Here is a 15,129-nt window from a genome sequence, read left to right on the forward strand (position 1 = left end):
CTTTACTGGTGTAAACGGCAGGTATGGTCCAGGGTACTTATCAGGAAGGGTGCACTTCTGGACTCTCCCCAGTGAGCAGGTAGTAGGCCTCCTGGTCCGTTTCTTCCTCTCTCTAAAGCTCTTGGCCAGCCTGGAACTAGGCCTAGCTTCTGTACTGTTTCACTCTCTCACCTGTCTGCTTGGTAGTAGAACTTTTCTCTGGCTACCACTATCCCTGGACGCTGGGGCCTTCGTGGTTCCTAGTTCTGTAAATGATTATAGCTTCAGGTTGACCAGGGGTCTGGAACCCTCCTGGTATGCCGGTTGTCCCTACTGGGTGTAGAGGACCCTGTAGGCGTGGACCCGGTGTCTGGCTTGTGTTCTGGGGTGAGCTTCAGATGCTCCTCTGCCCCCCTCAACTCCTCACTCCTTGCCTCCGGCCACGCTCGGGGCCCTCAGCACAGCAGCTAACATGTGCTGCTTCTTCACTGATCTCTAGTGCCAGCACACTCTGCCTCCCTAACTCCACCCTCCTGTATATATATCCCTAACAGGCTCCCTCTGGTGGAATGAGGTGGAAGGGTGGAGGTGTCTGTGTGTAGTAAGAGCCTCTTGTGGAGAAGTCCGTCCATGCACCCTTTTGGGTCCTGTGGTACCTGAAATAGCAGGGTGCCACATATGACCAGCTAACTATCACGTTCCTACTTGTGTGGCCGCTATGCAGGTAAATTCAAACAGGGAAAAAATGTCACTAAGGGCTAAATTGTTGAAAATTATCAATTCAAAAAACGTTTTAATTCCATAAGTGCAATTTTTTCACAAAACATATTTTTTTTTACAAATAACTAAGGCAGTACCACCAATTATAAAACACATGTCATGATGGACCAGATGGTTTCTCTTCCTGCGCAACAAACTGATGCACATCAGATAACAGTTGAACGCTTGAACAGCCAGGTTTAGCCTTAACTACACTGTCGTTTCTTCATCAGATACTTTTAGCTCTGTTCTCATGGATTTTTGGCTCAGAAAATTGGACCAGTCGAAAGAAGTGAAAATGAATCAGGACCGCTTCAATGCCAACTTTCATTCACCTATGGCTAATAGCAATTATTACATCGGCCATAGTATCCATCTGCTCGTCAAACATCTGTCTTCTACACTGTTCTGCGACCGCCAAGCGGCTCCTGGCTGTTTACTGTGTTTCAGGGTGGTAGACTGTACTGCTGCTACTAGGGATGCCATTGCTAGCACTAAATTGCCACAAGTCTCCTTGCCTGACCCGTACTACATGTGCCGCAGCCACACATCTTCTGGCTGCCTACTATGTTTATAGTGCTAGATATTACTACTGATGCTGGAAAACATGCTATCATGTTTAATAATAATAATAATAATTTTCATTTATATAGCGCCAACATATTCCGCAGCACTTTACAATTAAGCGTGGGCATATACAGACAATGAATTCAATACAATTTAAGACAGTTTAAACAGTTACATTAGGAGTGTGGGTCCGGCTGCTCGCAAGCTACAATCTACAAGGAAATGGGGGGACACAATAGGTGAAAAGTGCTTGTTATTTCAGGTCTGGCAATTATAATAAATAGGGATTTTCATATAAAGATGTATGATCCGGTCATCAGCCAGTATGTTTAAGTGCAATCACTTTAAGCATCAGTTGGATCGCCTGGGGTAGTGCATTCCACAGGACTGGCACATGTTTATTTTACCCTCAAGAAACATTTCTCAAATTAGGCCTAATTTTTTAAAAGGCTTGGTGTGAAGGAAATATATAATTGTAAGAGAAACTATAATATCAGTAAAATAACTTAAAAAGAACATAGCATCTGCCTACTCTTATTGCAGGAACTCAGAACCACAGGGGGGATCTCCTGGGAGAATACTGAGAGGTGTCAAACTTAGCTCCTGGATCCTTGATTCAAAGGGATTAGCAAATGGTTTGCAACTGAGCAGAATATTTCATATTGACTGTATAGAGAGGAGGGGAGAACACAGGATATTTGAAATGCTACAACTTAGCCCATCCATTCATAAAGGGCAACTTTTAAATGAGCCAATCTGGGACATCCTGGAAATATGAGCCTATGGTAAGGAATATAAAAGCTGGGTGGCACAAAAAGAAGTTGTTCACATGTGGAGCTGCCTAGGAGGCTAATGTGATCCATAATTCATTTTTCCTTCCCTCAAGGAAACAGAAAATAACTGTAGATGGAAACGTTTAAGTATTTCTGTTATTTTATTTTCCTTTTTATTTTATTATTTATTTTTTGCATACTTGTGTGTCGTTTTATTTTTATATCTTTTATTGTAAGCACTGTATATTTTTATATTAAAGCTTAAAATCCTTAAGTTTGATCCTTGTATAATCTAAAGAATCCATAGCCTCAGAGAGTGTGTGACCTTTTTGATTGTCTGACAGTAATATATTTTGGGGACTCATCACCCCGTGTGTTTGATGAGTGGTGGCAGGGCATTAAGAAATCGGGTTGTGTTGAATGTGTTAGGGTATGATTTATGGAGATACATGGGGCAAAAAACAATAATAAAATTATCATATTATCATAGGAGTCTGTTATAAACCACCAAATAGAGCAGAAGCCACGGAAAGTCTATTAATGAGACAAATAGACGAAGTAGCAAAAAATAACCAGGTGATTATTATGGGGGACTTCAACTACCCCGATATAGACTGGGAAACCGAAAGCTGTAGATCTCAGAAAGGAAACAGGTTTCTGTCAATTATCAAAGACAATTATTTGTCACAACTTGTGCAGGAACCAACTAGAGGGACAGCCCTTTTAGACTTAATATTAACTAACAGGCCAGACAGAATAACTGAGGTGCAGGTCGGGGGACACCTGGGAAATAGTGACCACAACATTATACAATTCCACATGTGCTTCAGTAGGGTGCCCAGCAAGGGAGTCACAAAAACACTGAACTTCAGCTAAGAGATGCCCTTCACCTTATAGACTGGGATAGTATCTTCAGTAATAGGAGCACGGATAGAAAATGGGAAATTTTCAAAACAGTCCTACATAGTCACTGTAGAAGGTACATACCTTATGGGAATAAAAGGGCTAGGAATAGGAGGAAGCCAATGTGGCTAAATAAGGAAGTCAAGAGGGCAATGAAAAACAAAAAAAGGGCTTTCAGTAAACTTAAACAAGAAGGCAGCGAGGAAGCGCTAATATCTTATAGGGAAAAAAACAAAATCTGTAAGAAACAAATAAGAATAGCAAAAGAGGAGACAGAGAGACTAATTGCCAAGGAAAGTAAAATGAATCCCAAACTGTTCTTTAACTATATAAACAGTAAAAGGATTAAAACTGATGGAGTTGGCCCATTGAAAAATAACCTGGGTAAAATCATAGAGGGCGATGAGGGTAAAGCAAACCTACTCAATAGCTTCTTCTCCACTGTTTTCACAAAAGAAAACAATTTATCGGAGGAAATGCAGAGTGATAAAGTAAACCCTCCGCTAAATATCACCCACCTAACCCAGGAGGAAGTTCAGAAACGCCTAAATAATATCAAAATAGACAAGTCGCCAGGCCCAGATGACATACACCCCCGGGTACTAAAAGAATTAAGTAATGTGATAGACAGGCCGCTGTATCTTATATTCAAGCACTCTTTATGGACAGGGACTGTCCCACTAGACTGGCGCCAAGCAAATGTGGTACCAATATTCAAAAAGGGGTCTAAAAGTGACCCTGGGAACTATAGACCAGTCAGCTTAACGTCTGTTGTGGGTAAATTGTTTGAAGGATTTCTTAGAGATGCTATTGTAGAATATCTTAATGATAATAACTGTCTAACTCCATATCAACATGGATTCATGAGGGATCGCTCCTGCCAAACAAACCTGATCGCCTTCTACGAGGAGGTGAGCTCACAGCTGGACCGGGGAGAGTCAGTGGATGTTGTATACCTTGACTTTTCCAAAGCGTTTGATACCGTGCCACACAAAAGGTTGGTATATAAAATGAGAATGCTTGGTCTGGGGGATAATGTGTGCAAGTGGGTAAATAGCTGGCTGAGTGATAGAAAGCAGAGGGTGGTTATCAATGGAGTAAGCTCAGGGGGTGTCAGGGTTACTAGCGGGGTGCCTCAAGGGTCTGTCTTGGGCCCTATATTATTTAATATATTTATTAATGATCTAGTGGAAGGGTTGCATAGTAAAATAGCAATATTTGCAGATGATACTAAACTTTGTAAAGTAGTTAATACAGATGAGGATAGGGCACAGCTACAGGAGGATTTAGATAAATTGGGGAGTTGGGCCAAAAAATGGCAAATGGTGTTCAATGCCGATAAATGTAAGGTCATGCACATGGGAAAGAAAAACAGCAGTCACCCATACATATTAAATGGGAAACCGTTGGGGAAATCTGACATGGAGAAGGACCTGGGCGTCTTGGTTAATAGCAAATTAAATTGGAGTGCCCAGTGTCAGGCAGCAGCTGCGAAGGCAAATAGAGTCATGGCATCAGAAGAGGAATAGGGGCATATGATGAGAACATTGTTCTTCCTCTGTATAAAGCGCTGGTAATGCCGCACTTAGAATATTGTGCACAGTTCTGGGCTTCGGTGCTCAGGAAAGACATATTGGAGCTTGAGAGGGTACAAAGGAGGGCGACTAAGGTAATAAAGGGAATGGAGGGACTAGAATACCCAGAGAGGTTGTCAAAATTAGGCCTATTTACATTGGAAAAGAGAAGGCTTAGGGGAGACCTCATAAACATGTATAAATACATCAGGGGGCAGTACAGAGATCTCTCCCATGACCTGTTTATGCCAAGGATGGTGACAAAGACGAGGGGGCACACTATGCGTCTGGAGGAAAGGAGGTTCCTGCACCAGCATAGAAGGGGATTCTTTACGGTCAGAGCCGTGAGACTCTGGAACTCTCTGGGAGAGGAAGTGGTGATGTCCAACTCACTTAATGAGTTCAAGAGAGGCCTGGACGCCTTTCTTGAGAACAATAAAATTACATCTTATGCTTAGTGATAGTTAATTAATCCAGGGATTTAATCTGACTGCCAGATTGGTGTCGGGAAGTGAATTTTTCCTCAGTGATGTAAATTGGCCTATACCGCATGTTTTTTTTTTTGCCTTCCCCTGGATCAACGCTGTGGAATAGCTGCAGTGCACAAGAAATAGGCTGAACTGGATGGACGCTTGTCTTTTTTCGGCCATATAAACTATATGTAACTATGCTAACTTTATAGCCTAGGGTTATAGGTTGAGATCTGGATTGAGTGAGAGGAGATAGATTAACCCTTGCAAGCGCACACCGTGTCACATGCTAAGAAGTTTGTAAGTGACACTTGGTGACAACATAACTTCCTCATATTCAATACAAAGCCACAGTTTTGTCTGCAGAAAAAAGGGGATCATTTTTGGACAGCCTGATAAAAAGCTGTTGTAATTGCCTTATTTTTTGACTATCAAATAAGTTACAGACCCCCAAAAAGGAATATTTTTTTCATTTCTAGTTGAGAGCACATTACTTATTTACTGTCATGATCCTGGGTTTGAACCCTTGAGCCTATGTTTGGTTGTTGGCTTCTCCATCTGCCAAGCCACTACAAACACACCCTTTCGCTGGATGTTTTAGTTCTGTTATTCTGGCTGCAGTCTGTTTAGCATAACACAGGTGTTTTCACTTATCTGCCCTATCAACTTTCGGGTGTGGCTTTATATTCTTTCCACCTGTTGGCATTTCCTGCTGGTAATAATTTCATTTGGATGTTCAGACATTCTGTTGTTGTTTAAAGCCAGTCAGCGAAATTCCAGCTAAGGTTTTTCTCTTTGCTGTTTCTGTACTGTACTTTGAACCTATCTTCTGTTGCTTTTTTAGAAAGTACGCTGCATATTATTTAACTGTACGTACTTTATACTTTATTTAGTATTTTGTGGTTTATTCTACTTACTCTGGGATCTTTCCTTTTTTCAGCACACTTTACCTTTCGTAGATAATTCACACACTGCTACGCCCTCCGGTTCTTTAAGAGGAACATGAAGCAACTTGACGGCCTTTCAGTCAGTTTAGGTCTGAATTGCCATCTTCTAGTTTGTAGTTAGGGATAGCTGTGCTCATGCAGGAACCACCAGGGACTACGGGGTCAGCATCTCTAGTCTGTACAGGAATCTGAAGGGTCAGTTGCAGTTTTTAGCTGTGCCTATTATTCCGAGTGAGCCGCTACACTAGCATAACATTAACATTCAAAACCATAAAGTACACCTGTTTTGTCTCTCTAAATAAAGGTATCGTTTTTAGACGGCTTGTGAAATGCTTTTGATTCTTCATTTAGCAAAGTGAAAAGCTCTTATGACTCCATAGACTTACACTGTTTAAGAGACTTCCAGCTCACACATAGAGCAATCCGGTTAATCTAACTTGCTGTTACAGGATTCAGAAAAAGACGAGAATGGCACTGGATACAAGAGATGACAGCGATAGGTGAGTATATTAACACACTGACATTACAGTACACATATACACAGGTTTAGGGGCAAAAAAGTTGTGAGTTGTGAGTGCCTCTTTTATATGTCTTATCCCCTGTATGACTGCCTTGAATTTTAACAAAACCCAATTTCTGAGCAACACTTTTCCGACTTGGGTAAAACATTTTCTACATTAACATGGCTTCTCCTCAGTGTGACTTCTCTGATGTCGCTCAAGATGACCTTGAAGCATAAATGATTTCCCACAATCCGAACAGGAAAAGGTGTCCTCTCCTGTGTGAGTTCTTAGGTGTTCTACAAGAAAATCTTTCTGCATAAAGCATTTTCCACAATCCAAACATGAAAATGGCTTCTTCCCTGTGTGACTTCTTACATGTATAACAAGACCTGATTTCTGGCTGAAACATTTCCCACATTCCGAACATGAAAAAGGCTTCTCCCCTGTGTGACTTCTTAGATGATACTTAAGTTTGGTTTTGGTAATAAAAGATTTCCCACATTCTGAACATGAAAATGGCTTCTCTCCTGTGTGAATTCTCAGATGTTTAACAAGATATGACTTCTTAGTAAAACTTTTATCACATTCTGAGCATGAGAAAGGTTTTTCCCCTGAATGACTCCTTAGATGTTCCACAAAACTTGATTTATGAGTGAAACACTTCCTACATTCAGGACATGAAAATGGTTTCTCCTCAGTGTGAGTTCTCAGATGTTCCACAAGAGATAATTTCTGGGTGAAGCATCTTCCACATTCTGAACAGGAATATGGCTTCTCACCTTTGTGAATTTTTTGGTGTTTAACAAGATCTGATTTTTGTCTAAAACGTTTTCCACATTCTGAACATGAAAAAGGCTTCTCACCTGTGTGGCTTCTTAGATGTTCCACAAGTCTTGTTTTATGGATAAAACATCTTCCACATTCAGAACATGAATACGGCTTCTCTCCCGTGTGAATTCTCTGATGTTCAACAAGATTTGATTTATTAGTAAAACATCTTCCACATTCGGAGCATGAATATGGTTTTTCTCCCGTGTGAATTCTCTGATGTCTTTCAAGAGAATCTTTACGCATAAAATATTTTCCACATTCCAGACATGAAAACGGCTTCTCCCCGGTGTGAGTTCTCTGATGTTTAACTAGATCCGATTTCTGTCTAAAATATTTTCCACATTCTAAACATGAAAATGCCTTATCCCCTGTATGAATTCTTCGATATCTCTCAAGAAGATGTTTAAGCTTAAACCACTTCCCACATTCCATGCAAGAAAATGGTTTATCTCCTGACTTTAGCACCCAGTCTTCACCTGAAAAAAAAAAAAAATATATATTTTACCATTTTTATGTGAAAAACACAGAGTGAACAAAATACGCATGAAACTACAACACAGAGGTATGTAAGGCAGTACACAGGCGATCTAAACCTACTTTCACAAGAAACAGAAAAGGCCAGCTAACCATAAACATTTTTGTGAGCATACATGCCACTTTTAATATAACTCATGATTTTGATTTTGAGGGGAGGGAAATATAAAAATAACAGCAATATTGCATCTGTTTTTGGATTTTGTTTAATGCCATTCACCATGTGGTAAAAATTAAAAGTTTATCCTGCAGGTTAGCCCAAATATGGCAGCAATTACTTTTGTAATATAACTGTGGTCTAAGACAATCCACACATTCAGTGTGCTCGACGCTATGTCCAAATTCACAGCCAATGTTTTATTACTGCGCCAATACTTTCAGGTTGTGTTCTTATTACTTATGCAGAACATGTATTCATTCCTTTGGTTCAGTCGATGCTGCTTTTATACATTTCTTTTACACCATTTTTCTGCCTGGCTGCCGCACTTCATCTCCTCAGATTTACCAACCCTTATCCTGGGAGACTTCAACATCCCCATAAACAGCACCACCTCATCATCTGCATTCCAGCTTCTATCTTTAACCACTTCTCTTGGCCTCTCACAGCTTTCAACCTCTGAGACACACAAAGATGGAAACACCCTTGATCTGGTCTTTGTCCGGCTTAGTTCAATCCCCCACCTAAATAACTCCCCTCTTCCCCTCTCTGATCACAACATTCTCTCCTTCACGCTCACAAATCCTCACCCGCCCCAGCACACTCCTACCTATCACACATTCAGAAATCTACAAGTCATTAACCCTCATACACTTACAGACTCCCTTCACTCATCACTGTCCCCAATCCCTCTTTTTCCTGTCCTGATCTGGCTGTAAACCACTACAATGACACTCTCAGAAGCACGCTGGACCAAGTAGCGCCCCTCACCCTCAGAACCTCTAAGCACAGAGTAAAACAGCCCTGGCTCACACCGCAAACCCGATTTCTCCAGCGTTGCTCTAGAAGTGCCGAACGCCTATGAAGGAAAACTCAGACACCAGAAAACTTTATCCACTACAAATTTATTTTAAAAACATATAACTCTGCCCTTTACCTCGCCAAACAGACCTACTTCACCACCCTGATATCCTCACTATCCAACAACCCCAAAAAACTCTTTGATACCTTTCACTCCCTCCTCAGTCCTAAAGCACAGGACCCCATCACGGACTTGGCCTCCTACTTCACAGAGAAAATAGACACCATCCATCAGGAAATCAGCTCCCAGCCACCAAGTGCAGTGACTCCCATCCCCCCCACATCCCTTCTGGATCACTCTCCACATTTGACCCAGTCACAGAAGACGAAGTCTCCAGGCTCCTCTCTTCTTCTCATCCCACTACATGCACCACTGACCCCATCCCCTCACATCTACTCCAGTCTCTTTCTTCAGTCGTCACTACTCACCTAACTAAAATCTTCAACCTCTCCCTCTCTTCTGGTATTTTCCCCTCCTCCTTCAAACAACTCCATCATTACTCCATTATTAAAAAAGCCCTCTCTTAACCCTTCCTGCACAAACAACTACAGACCAGTCTCCAATCTTCCCTTCATCTCTAAACTCTTGGAGCGCCTGGTCTACTCCCGCCTTACCAGTTACCTCTCCACTCACTCTCTTCTAGACCCATCACAGTCCGGCTTCCGCCCCCTACATTCTACAGAATCTGCACTCATCAAAGTAACCAATGACCTTCTGACAGCAAAACGTAATGGCGATCACTCTCTGCTCATTCTTCTTGACCTCTCTGCAGCCTTCGACACCATTGACCACCACCTTCTACTCTCTATGCTCCACTCAATCGGCATAAAAGACACTGCTCTCTCCTGGTTCTCCTCCTACCTATCTGACCGCTCTTTCAGTGTATCGTTCGCTGGCTCCACTTCTTCCCCTCTTCCTCTCACTGTTGGGGTTCCTCAGGGTTCAGTCCTTGGCCCTCTTCTCTTCTCTCTCTACACAGCCCCAATTGGACAGACCATCAGCAAATTTGGCTTTCAGTACCATTTTTATGCTGATGACACACAACTACACACCTCATCCCCTGACCTCACCCCCGCTGTACTACAGAACACCAGTGACTGTCTGGCCGCAGTTTCTAACATCATGTCCGCTCTCTACCTGAAACTCAACCTTTCCAAAACTGAACTTCTTCTACTCCCGCCGTCTACTCACCTCTCTAAATCTGACATCTCTCTCTCCGTGTGTGGCACCACAATTATGCCGAGCCAGCAGCCGCGTTGTCTGGGCGTTGTGTTTGACACCAATCTATCCTTCACCTTCCACATACAATCTCTTGCCTGCTCTTGACGCTTGCACTTGAAGAACATCTCTAGAATAAGCCCCTTTCTCACCTTGGAAACAACAAAAACCCCTCACTGTTGCCCTGATCCACTCCGCCTTGACTACTGTAACTCTCTATTAATTGGCCTCCCCCTCACTCGACTTTCCCCCCTCCAGTCCATCCTTAATGCTGCAGCCAGGGTCATCTATTTGGCTAACCGTTACTCAGACTCCACCGCTCTGTGCCAGTCATTGCACTGGCTGCCCATGAATTATAGGATCCAATTTAAATTGCTTGTTCTCATCCACAAAGCCCTCCACAGTGTGGCACCCCCCTACATCTCTTCCCTCATTTCTGTTTATCAGCCTACCCGTTCTCTACGCTCCGCAAGAGACTTTCGACTAACATCCTCACTAATCCGTACCTCCCACTCCCGGCTTCAAGACTTCTCCCGAGCTGCACCTATTCTCTGGAATGCTCTACCCCAAGAACTTAGGATGAACCACAACTTACACAGTTTTAGGCGCTCCCTAAAAACACACCTGTTTAAAGCAGCCCATCACCTTCCCTAATCGAAGTCCTTTTATATTCTTATAGCCCATCCCTTATTTCTCCAAACATAAGTCTCCACTGAACCAAAAAGCACTACAAATACTGGCTGGTGATGAGCTCATGCAGCCTTTATCTATCCCTCATCCCCTCAAGATGGCTGGACCATCCTTCTAAATAAGCCATTGTCCGTTGTGTCACCCCCACCTCATTGTAGATTGTAAGCTCTTACGAGCAGGGTTATCATTATTTTTGCTGTAACTATTGTATTATCTTTAGCTATGTTACATATGACTCTTGTATATGAACCTGTGAATTGTTAAGCGCTGCGGAATATGTCGGCACTATATAAATATTATTATTATTTACAGAATACATATAAATTAACTATGACACTTTTCTGCACATATTATCATGCCCTATTCCTGTTTGTCCAAACCTTTTTTCTCATCCTCATTACTTGCTGTCAATTACTGTTCTAATATGGTTCCCATCAGATCAATAACTTGGAACCAGACCTCATAGTTTTACTCTGTATCATCTAGTCAAATAACATCAATTCACCCCAACAAAGCTATGATCAAGTATTGTGCTGCCAATCAAATTAAATTCAAAACCCCTTGAAACTGGCACATGGATTAAATACTCCTACAGACTAGTACAAAGAACCTGCTACCCCATATAGACTGAGACATGGACCCCAATAGCTCCAGTTTTAAACATAGGCATTAGAATGTAAGTTTTCAGTAACTTTCACTGAATCTATAGCAGGTTATAGGAAGATATGACCCTGAAAGTATTATTAACAGTCGGCGATTATGTCCTGCAAGCCACATATGTAATGTATGTCCTATCTCCAGCCTAAAATACCCAAGGGAAAAATATTACTACAGTATTACTTACCCTCCGCTATGCTTCACTGGAGGAATCACAGAGCCCCCCCACCATGCTTTGCTAGATGAATCACAGAGTCCCCCATGTTTCACCATCTGCATCACAAAGTCTCCACGATGCTTCACTGTAGGCATCACAGAGCCCCCAAGGTGATTCATTGTCAGCATCAAAAAGCTACCACTGTGTTCACTGTAGGCATCATAGTCCCTCCACCAGGCTTCACTGTAGGCATCACAAAGCCACCGCCGTGCATCACTGTAGGCATTACAGAGCCTCCTAAATACTTCAATGTGGGTATCATAGAGCTGCCGGAATGCTTCAGTTTTAACATCACTGAGCCCCAGCTGTGATTCACTATGGGCATCACAGAGCTCCTGCCATTTATCACTGTAGGCATCAAAGAGCCACCACCATGCTTCACAGTAGCCATCACTGAGCTACAGCCATGCTGGGCTGTAGGCAGGGTGTTCTTTTTGGTGTATGCTTCATTCTTCCTTCTTCAAACATAACATTGAAACAGACCCCAAAAGTTCTTGTGTTTTTGGCTCAGAAAATGTATATATCTTAAGTGTTTGGGCATGGAGACCCTAAGCATTTAGTATGTTCTTTGTACTGTACAAACGGAAACCTCATCATCTGCTGCTACAAAACCTTACTATGGGTTTCTTGTAGTCACTTGATGGTTTTTGACCACCTTCCTCCCCAAGGAATCTGGTGGCAGTAGACTGCAGACTTCAGTAAAAATAAACCCAGCCTTGCTGCTGCTGCTCTCGTTGCTGGTGTAGACGCTCCCGATGCTGCTGCATGTTCTATTGGCTCTGCAAGTGCTGTTGATGTTGCTGTTGTTGGCTCTGAAGCAGGTGCTTGAGGAGCTCCTTCATGCTGCCTGACTCTGGCTGGCTGGCTGGCGACCTTTACCCAGGACATCCACCGATCTCTGTGGCAGGTACACGTGTTCCTGGAATCTTGCTCGCACTCTCACACCAACTGTGGCAAGACGACTCACTCGGCTGCAGTCGGAAGTAGACACAGGAACGGTTTCATCTGCAGGTTTATTATGTCAGCATAAAGCACTGCAGACTTCAGCAAAAATAAACCCAGCCTTGCTGTCATAAAGGTAAAACAAAAGACAAATGGTAACACAGTCTATATGTGTGCGGGTTCACCTTCACCAATTTGCAGCACCTTCAACTCCTCCTGAGCTGAAGTTACACAGCATGGAGACTTGCCTCTCCAGACTCCCCACCACAGGAAAAAAAAAAGGACTGAGCATTTAAACTTGCTCAGTCACAACCTGAGGGGGAGGTATGGTGAATGACGTCTCTCCCATCTCTATGTCCTTCACACAAAACCACTCCCTTCACAATGGTGATTTAAACCCCCAACATATGCTGGAGAATAGTTGTATGTTCAGTTCACTAATGTTAGCAGCTGTAGCTAAACATACCTCCCCTCCCATATAACACCAGTCACATTTTCCCCCCTCTGCCCAAAACCGGAGGTTTGGGCACCTTCAGACCCCAAACAGGGAATTCTGGAGAGGGCATCAGCATTAGTGTGTAACTTCCTGGGTCTATGCTCCACGTGAAAATTAAAGTCTTGGAGACCTAAGTACCACCTAGTTACCCGGGCATTCTTACCCTTCTTTTCCCTCAACCATCTCAAAGAGGCATGGTCTGACACCAATTTAAACTTTTGGCCAAGTGGGTAATATCTTAGCGTGTCTATGGCCCATTTTATAGCTAAGCATTCTTTCTCCACAATGGCATAATTTTTCTCGCAGGACGAGAGCTTCTGGCTCATATACAGGATGGGATGCTCTTCCCCATTTATCTCTTGGGACAGCATGGCTCCTAGGCCAACTTCTGAGGCATCTGCCTGTACCACAAATTCTTTAGTAAAGTCTGGTGCAACAAGGACTGTCTGCTTACAGAGTGCCAGCTTCAGCTGTTGGAACGCCATCTCAGTTTCAACCGTCCATTTCGCCATCGTTGATTTAGTGCCCTTCAGAAGGTCTGTCAGTGGTGTGGCAATCATGGCAAAATTTGGGATAAACTGCCGGTAATATCCCACGATTCCAAAAAATACTCTGACTTGCTTCTTGGAGAGCGGTTGCGGCCAGTTCTGAATTGCCTCAATCTTATTGACCTGTGGCTTAATTTCACCTCTCCCGACAACATAGCCTAAGTACTTGGCTTCCTCCTTTCCAATGGCACACTTTTTCAGATTTAAAGTATATCCCGCCGTCCTCAGAGCATCCAGAATCGCCTGTACCTTTGGCAGATGACTAGCCCAATCTGGGCTAAAGACCACAATGTCATCAAGGCAGACTGCGTCATACTTCTTATGTGGGCCGAGCATCCGATCCATGGCCCTCTGGAAAGTGGCTGGGACCCCCTGCAGTCTGAAAGGCATTCAGGTGTATTGGAAGTACCCACCAGGTGTTGAGAAAACTGTTCTCTCCTTGGCCCTCTGGGACATGGGAATTTGCCAGTAGACCTTCGTCAGGTCGATGGTGGTAATATACTTCACAGGTCCAAGCCTCTCGATGAGTTCATCGACGCGGAGCATCGGGAATGCGTCACACTTGGATACCTCATTCAGCCTGTGGTAGTCATTAGAAAACCTCCACTCCCCGTCGGACTTTGGCACGAGAACAATGGGACTCGAGCATCCACTCTTTGATTCCTCTATCATACCGAGGTTCAGCATCCTCTTCACCTCAGTTGAGATCACCCCATGGCGGGCTTCTGGAATCCTATAGGGCTTAAGATTTACCCTACCATGCGCTTCTGTCAGCAAGTCATGCTCGACCACTTGTGTAAGTCCCGGCAACTCCGAGAACAGGTCACGGTTCCGTTGCAGCAGCTCTCTACACTGTTGCTTCTGGGCCAGCGATAGAGTCTCTGCTATCGTGACATCTTCAACTTTGGCTTTGGGACTGGCTCACAAACAAGGAGCCCCAACATTTCCTGATCTCGCTTGACCAAGTTCACATGGCACACTTGGTGCGGCTTTCTTCGGCCAGGCTGGTGGACTTTGTAGTTCACTTTGCTGAGTTTCTCCACAACCTCATACGGGCCTTGCCACTTGGCCAGGAACTTGCTCTCGATGGTGGGATAAGCACTAGAACGCGATCCCCAGGCCGGAACTGCCTCAGCTTCACTGATGAGTTATAGACCCCTGCCTGGAACTCTTGTGCCTGGAGGAGATGCGCCTTCATAATAGGCATCACCTTCACCATTCTCTCCTGCATTTGGACGACATGTTCTATGATGCTCTGGTGGGGCGCAGCCTCGGCTTCCCAGGTTTCCTTGACAATATCCAGGACCCCTCGCAGATGTCGTCCATACAATAGGTCAAATGGGGAGAAACCAGTAGAGGCATGCGGAACCTCTCTCACCGAGAAGAGCAGGAACGGTAGCAGGCAGTCCCAGTCATGACCATCCTTCTATATGACCCCATTTGAGCATTGCTTTTAAGGTTTTACTAAAGCGCTCCACCAGGCCGTCTGTCTGCGGATTGTA

At 43.6% G+C, this 15,129-nt stretch overlaps 1 protein-coding gene across 3 annotated transcripts in view; it reads right to left on the reverse strand.

Annotated features, from left to right (window-relative positions):
- Nucleotides 1-1,112: 1,112 nt before the first annotated feature.
- LOC141164556 (uncharacterized) overlaps nt 1,113-15,129 on the reverse strand; it is a 101,389-nt gene continuing 87,372 nt past the window's right edge. For all 3 annotated transcript variants that reach the window (XM_073649945.1, XM_073649959.1, XM_073649953.1), the window contains one exon: nt 1,113-7,782. In XM_073649945.1, the coding sequence (XP_073506046.1) occupies nt 6,650-7,782 (1,133 nt within the window). In that variant the 3' untranslated portion in view covers nt 1,113-6,649. The remainder of the gene's footprint in view (nt 7,783-15,129) is intronic.

This window comes from Phyllobates terribilis, unplaced genomic scaffold, assembly GCF_046119375.1.
Source record: "Phyllobates terribilis strain yellow unplaced genomic scaffold, ASM4611937v1 Scaffold_1__5_contigs__length_1240528914, whole genome shotgun sequence".
NCBI lineage: Eukaryota > Metazoa > Chordata > Amphibia > Anura > Dendrobatidae > Phyllobates > Phyllobates terribilis.